The following is a 7,440-nucleotide window of genomic DNA, read 5'->3' as shown; positions in this document are numbered from 1 at the left end:
TGTTTGCAGCTCATTTATGATCATACAGGCACAGATACTTTGTGGCTATACTTGATTTAGTTACTGTAAACAAAACCACCACATTCCGTCTCCTGCTTCAAAGACCTAGAAGAGACAAAAGCAAACAACAAATATGGTTTTGCTGTTTGTAAGTAAAGAGTAAATTAATAACAAATGAGTACATTAAAAACAAATTTTCTGTAAATTTCAATATATACTATATAGGCATTTATAATCAAACAAAAGTGAATGTTGCACTTTAGAGATTCAATCAGCTCCAGCAAAAATACAGTGGATTCAGAATGCATGAACATCCGAGCTGCTGTGGTAATAGACCCGGTGGACATTGGTGCATCAGTAAAGCATCTGCACCCTTTGGACACTGATGGTCTTTTTTTTTAAATCTCCACAGTATTGGGGTCACTTGTTATAGTAGTGTTAGAAATAATGTGCATGTATTCTCTCTCTGTTTCTCTTTAGACTTGCACACTTCTTGAAGGTGAGTTAAGCATCTACTAGTGGAGTATGGAGGTGTAGCGTCCAAACCAGGTCTGATGTACAGGTGTAAAGTGTGCACTTGTATGTGTGGCAAAGTAAACTGTAGCTCACAGTCAGTGACAATTGCTCTTTCATCTGAATGTGCCTTTATATGTTAATGCACTGTATATAATGCATAAAAGAGGTTGTTAATACTGACCTCTGACTGGGATGAATGAGCTATATTAGAAGAAATTTAAATGGAGAAGAAGGGAACAAAGAGAAATAAATGACAATCAGTGGAAACTGTGAGCTGCTCCACAATCCATGGTAGTTAATGAACTTGAGCTGGGCCCAGAAACACAGTGACAAAGGTCAATATTGACTGGTTAAAGAGAGGCAACTGACTAAAAAACTGACACCCACAGTAGGACCGACTGTAACTGCCTGACTGAACTACCGGCTGGCTTCTTGTCTGGAATGATGACTGGATAACTGTCATGATAGAAAACTGAATAGCTGACAGTTAGCTTGGCTGGTGACTGTTTGGCAATGTGATTCAGCTTCCTGAATGGCTGATTAACCAATTAGATGAGTGACTTGCTGGTCATAGCAGCGACTACATGTAAGTGTTTGGTGAACTACCAGACTGAACAAATGACTAAAGCACTGACTGACCAAGTGGCTAATCTGGAGTTGATGATAACAACATACTAGATCAGAATATATCATCTCTTTTTCTTTCTCCTCAGCCACAGTAAAGGTATCCCCACTGTTTTAGAAACAACGTTGCTCCTGCTATATTCTAGTCCTGCTTTTTGAGTGCAGCTCTTCGTCCTCACTTAGCTCACATGCAGATCACACTGGTGACATGACTCTGTCGCATCACTCCACTTCAGACGGTGGCTCTGTCTTCATTCCATGTGGTGTGGTACTGTTTATAGATGAGGGCTTGTGTTTTACTGAGTCTTTGGTCCTTTGGTCAAGGTGATGAGGAGAGGATAGTGGATGTTCTCATCATATACTTCTTTACCCTCTTTCTGCATCTGCAAAACACACAACATGAAAAGAAGGTCTTTATGCAGTATTGTTTCTCTGAATATTTTGGGTAGAGTCCTTTGTTTTATATATCCATCTTCCCTCTCCCCTAAATAATGATCATCGTCACTGTACACATTTTTAATATATACATATTCAGACAACTTTCTAATTTAATTGTTCTTGTCTGTTAACTTTTAATTTGAAAATCCTATCAAAAAATGAACATGACAGATTAGATCAAGATAATATATAATTACAGTATGTATTGGAGCTTAAAAGCAGAAAATGTTGAAGATGAACTTTATATCATCTGTCTGATACAAATATCAAAAGAGGAAAACAAATAGTGTCAAAGAAATACTCATGCAGGAATATTCTCACAGTGGGACAACTGTGGGAGTATTTCAGTCACCCCCTCAGTTTACACCTGTTGCATTAGAGTGACTTTGTTTCAGTTAGGTGTACCTAATAAACTGACAACTGACTGCACGTCTCCCAAGCCACATCATTTATCCACTCATTTTGAGCCAATCAACCTGTCATCCATTGAGAATACATGCCCCCATGAAATCTTCTTCCTGCTCTCTAGATTTTTTTAAAACCTGCTCTTCACAACATGCATCTAATACTCTCCATTATCAGCTGCTCTCTTTCAACTGGCAGTTTCCCATCTAGCTTTAAGCACACAGTTGTCATGTCTTTAGTGAAAAAGTCCACTCTGTCCAATTTCAAAACTTTAGTTTTAATTAACGATTTTAGAAAAAAAAAACGTTTCTACCAATTCATTTATTTTATGAACAAAAGGTATTTCTGAAAAATATGGCCTGGCTCCTCAGCTGTTTTCCCGACTGCAAGAGCTAGATGGTACAAAATCTTCTTCAGCTGATGAATCAAAATCTACCTCAAAACAGTAAAGAAGTAGGCGTCAGAAACAACAGAGAAACGCGGTTAGGACAAGTGATCCTTGGTAAAGCTGAAATAGGTAAGGTAATACTCTTAAAGTACATTAATTTGGAACAGATCATTATTAAGCTTTTTCTAAAACACCTAATACATGAAACATAACAATCCACATGTGCACAGTTTAGGGGTTATAAATTACTCAAGTCGCGTATCCAGGGCGGTAAAACCGTGCTTCTTTCAGGACAATATCTAAGATTAAATCATTTTAACTGCTGCTGGTCTTGAGAAAGTCGTCCACGTCTTTGTTTCCTCTCACTTGAAGTACTGTAATCTCTTGCCCCAAGTTAAAGCAAGTTCAGCTGTTATGCCAGCCAAATCGCTAGCATAATTTAAATCGCTTGCAACTGTTTTGGTCTTACTCTTTATGTCTTTAATTTTTTTATTGTTATATTCAGTGTTGCCCTTCTTCTTATTGTAATCTAATTTAATTTAACATTTTTATGGTTTTACATTGTTCTTTTTACTGTAAATCACTTTGGAAATCTGTTTAGAAAAGTGCTACAGTATATAAATAAAGGTATTATTGGAGTTAGTAAATTTGATCACTGCAGAAACATTAATAGGGAATTTTATGCCTTTCCTAATTAAATTGCTGATGTTGCGCTGCTGGCACAGAGGCCCAAAGTCACACCAATCTGATACACATGTCATGTCAAAGTGTCCTTGGGCAAGATACTGTAACCCCCCGTTGCCCCCGATGGTTAGAGCCATTGGTTGAGGTGGCGTCACAGATGGCTGCCTCGGTTCTGTACCAGAAACAACTTCCTTGTGTGTAACATACTTGGCCAATAAAGGTGATTATCCTTATCCTTAATTCTTAAGGATTTCTACTGTATGTGCACCAATGCTAATAATGTGTTAGGTGCTATTGGGACAGGACTAGCTTACTATTATTCTGCCAAATACCTTCTCAATTAATTGATTAATTATTCGATTTGTAAAACCTCAGAAACATCTACCTAAAGTTGTTGAGCTTGTTTTCTAACCAGCATTTCAAAACCTAGAAATATAAGACTTTTAGGAAAAGCAGGAAACTTTTGACACTTGAGAAGCTGGAAATTGAGATTTTTTGATATTTTGCTAATCAACTAATTTTTGCTATTTTAATATGCACACCCCTGCACACACAAACATGTTCACTCTGAAGCGCACAAACAGTCTTATGGGGTCCCAATGTGGCGCCCACTCAGTGCCCTTTTAAGCAGACCTGGCACTTTGGGCTTGCACCAGCTAATCAGCTCGCTTAACGTCTGGCCAGGTCATCGGGGACTTATGAAAGTGAGTTTAATGGGTCTGCTCATGTGAGAGTGTGTGGTTGTCTGTGTGTGGTGGAGAACTGTGAGGAAAGGTTTCTTCACAACAACCACAAACTCAGACTGACCCCAGACTCACTACCGTCAGTATGTGCTACGCAAGTGACCACCCATCCAACCCAAGCTTACTTAGTGCACATTAAAAACTCTCAAGTTGTGTACTGTTAGTTTTCCCCAACAAATTAGGTCATTATGGTTTTCACTAGTGTTTCATAATACACATTTAAGTTTTTGCTACTGAGGCAGGTCTCAGTCAAACTACAACACCTGCAAGTCTCTAAGTTTATTCAGCTGTAGTAAAACAAATATCATATAATAAGTTACAACAGGTGAGTTGTGTATTCATTTAATGAATGTGATAATATTGTGTTTAGTCATGGTGGAGTACAAAAGGGTAACAGGTCTATGGAAATTTGAAATATCTGGCTGGTTGTTGGGTCATGTTCCAAACAGATGCAGTGCCCTGATCATTTCAATGAGGCCACTGCTTGACACAGCGGGGGTGCCAAAGTCAAACTCATTTATAGAGAACATTTAAAACAACAGGTGTTGTGTTTTACATGGGCATTTTAAATACAATGAAATTATTTGCACAAAAACTAATAGATAAATATTATTTCATCATCCAAACAGCCTGTCTCAAAGTTTGCCACAATGAATTGTGGCCTCATTAACAACTTACGGTGTTAAAAAAAATTTGCTACAAGTTGTTATGTCTACACGTCAGAGGCACACAGGTGTAAAATCAGAGAAAGCGTCTTTTAGCTTTGGGCCTAAATGTCACAGCACTCAGAAAACAGAAGGTTGGTGTGATTTAAATAGATACCTGAGATTCAGTTTCACCTCTTTCACGTTTCATCACTGCTTTTCTGATACACAAAATGAGAAACGTGTGAGCTTCAGGTTTCAACTCTCCCACACACTTCATCACTCCTTTTCCAACACCAAACGGGAAACCTGTGGGCTAGTTTCACCTCTCCCACATGCTTCATCACTCCTTTTCTGAAACAGACAAAACGTGAAACCTGTGGGCTTCAGTTTCACCTCTCCCACACGTTTCATCACTCCTTTTCTGACACACAAAATGTGAAACGTTTGGGCTTCAGTTTCACCTCTCCCACACGTTTCATCACTCCTTTTCTGACACACAAAACGTGAAACCTGTGGGCTTCAGTTTCATCTCTCCCACACGTTTCATCACTCCTTTTCTGACACACAAAACGTAAAACGTGTGGGCTTCAGTTTCACCTCGCACATGTTTCATCACTCCTTTTCTGACACACAAAATGTGAAACCTGTGGGCTTCAGCTTCACGTCTCCCACACGCTTCATAACTCCTTTTCTGACACAGAAAATGTGAAACCTGTGGGCTTTAGTTTCACACCTTTCACACGTTTCATCACCCCTGTACCAACACAGAAACCGTGTGGGCTTCAGTTTCACCTCTCACACGTTTCATCACTCCTTTACTGACACAAAACTGGAAACCTGTGGGATTCAGTTTCACCTCTCCCACATGCTTCATCACTCCTTTTTTGACACACAAAATGTGAAACCTGTGAGCTTCAGTTTCACCTCCCACATGTTTCATTACTCCTTTTCCAACAAAAAAAAAGTGAAACCTGTGGGCTTCAGTTTCACCTCTGCCACATGCTTCACTCCTTTTCCAACACACAAAAGAGATACAGTTACAGTTACACCTCTCTCACGGTGCATAACTCCTTTTCTGATACACAAAAAGTGAAAGGTGTGAGCTTCTGTTTCACCTCTCCACACGTTTCATCACCCCTTTTGACACACAAAATATGAAACGTGTGGGCTTCAGTTTCACCTCTCCCACACGTTTCATCACTCCTTTTCGACACACAAAATGGGAAACGTGTGGGCTTCAGTTTCACCTCTCACACACTTCATCACTCCTTTTCTGACACACAAAACGTGAAACCTGTTGGCTTCAGTTTCACCTCTCCCACACGTTTCATCACTCCTTTTCCAACACAGAAACCGCGTGGGCTTCAGTTTCACCTCTCCCACATGTTTCATCACTCCTTTTCTGACACAAAATGTGAAACCTGTGGGCTTCAGTTTCACCTCTCCCACACATTTCATCACTCCTTTTCTGACACACAAAACATGAAACCGTGTGGGCTTCAGTTTCACCTCACGTTTCATCACTCCTTTTCCGACGCACAAAACGGGTAACCTGTGGGCCTCAGTTTCACCTCCCACACGTTTCATCACTCCTTTTCTGACACACAAAACATGAAACCTGTGGGCTTCAGTTTCACCTCTTCCACACGCCTCTCCCACATGTTTCATCACTCCTTTTCTGACACAAAATGTGAAACCTGTGGGATTCATTTTCACCTCTCTCACACATTTCATCACTCCCTTTTGGACGAAACGTGTGGGCTTCAGTTTCACTTCTTACATGTTTCATCACTCCTTTTCTGACAAAACGTGTTGGCTTCAGTTTCACCTCTCTCACACGTTTCATCACTCCCTCTTGGACAAAACGTGTGGGCTTCAGTTGCACCTCTCACATGTTTCATCACTCCTTTTCCGACACACAAAACGAGTAACCTGTGGGCTTCAGTTTCACCTTCCACACGTTTCATCACTCCTTTTCTGACACACAAAACATGAAACCTGTGGGCTTCAGTTTCACCTCCCACACGCTTCATCACTCCTTTTCCAACATAGAAACCATGTGGGCTTCAGTTTCACCTCTCCCACACGTTTCACCACTGCTTTTCTGATACACAAAACGTGAAACTTATGGGCTTCAGTTTCACCTCACCCACACGCTTCATCACTCCTTTTCTGACACACAAAACATGAAATGTGTTGGCTTCAGTTTCACCTCTCTCACACGCTTCATCACTCCTTTTCTGACACAGAAACTATGTGGGCTTCACTTTCACCTCTCCCACATGTTTCATCACTCCTTTTCCGACACAGAAACCGCGTGGGCTTCAGTTTCACCCCTCCCACGTTTCATCACTCCTTTTCTGACACACAAAACGTGAAACGTGTGGGCTTCAGTTTCACTTCCCCACACATGTTTCATCACCCCTTTTCCGACACAGAGACCGTGTGGGCTTCAGTTTCAACTGTCACACGTTTCATCACTCCTTTTCTGACACACAAAATGTGAAACCTGTGGGCTTCAGTTTCACCTCTCCCACACATTTCATCACTACTTTTCCGACACAGAAACCATGTGGGCTTCAGTTTCACCTCTCCCGCATGTTTCATCACTCCTTGTCCAACACAGAAACCGTGTGGGCTTCAGTTTCACCTCTCCCACACGATTCATCACTCCTTTTCCGACACAGAAACCGTGTGGGCTTCAGTTTCACACCTCCCCCACACGTTTCATCACTCCTTTTCTGACACACAAAACATGAAACCTGTGGGCTTCAGTTTGACCTCTCCCACACGATTCATCACACCTTTTCTGACACACAAAACGTGAAACGTGTTGGCTTCAGTTTGACCTCTCCCACACGTTTCATCACTCCTTTTCTGACACACAAAACGTGAAACCTGTGGGCTTCAGTTTCACCTCTCATACACGCTTCATAACTCCTTTTCCGACACACAAAACGTGAAACCTGTGGGCTTCAGTTTCACCTCTCCCACA

General features: G+C 41.0%; 1 protein-coding gene across 3 annotated transcripts in view; it reads right to left on the bottom strand.

Annotated features, from left to right (window-relative positions):
* Positions 1-397: 397 nt before the first annotated feature.
* The window catches only part of camkmt (calmodulin-lysine N-methyltransferase), a 104,055-nt gene continuing 97,012 nt past the window's right edge, over positions 398-7,440 (bottom strand). For all 3 annotated transcript variants that reach the window (XM_020601527.1, XM_020601522.1, XM_020601534.1), the window contains exon 12: positions 398-1,523. In XM_020601527.1, the coding sequence (XP_020457183.1) occupies positions 1,437-1,523 (87 nt within the window). In that variant the 3' untranslated portion in view covers positions 398-1,436. The remainder of the gene's footprint in view (positions 1,524-7,440) is intronic.

The sequence above is a fragment of the Monopterus albus genome, unplaced genomic scaffold (assembly GCF_001952655.1).
Source record: "Monopterus albus unplaced genomic scaffold, M_albus_1.0 scaffold3.1, whole genome shotgun sequence".
Taxonomy (NCBI): domain Eukaryota; kingdom Metazoa; phylum Chordata; class Actinopteri; order Synbranchiformes; family Synbranchidae; genus Monopterus; species Monopterus albus.
This window is presented reverse-complemented; position numbering and strand designations above follow the sequence as displayed.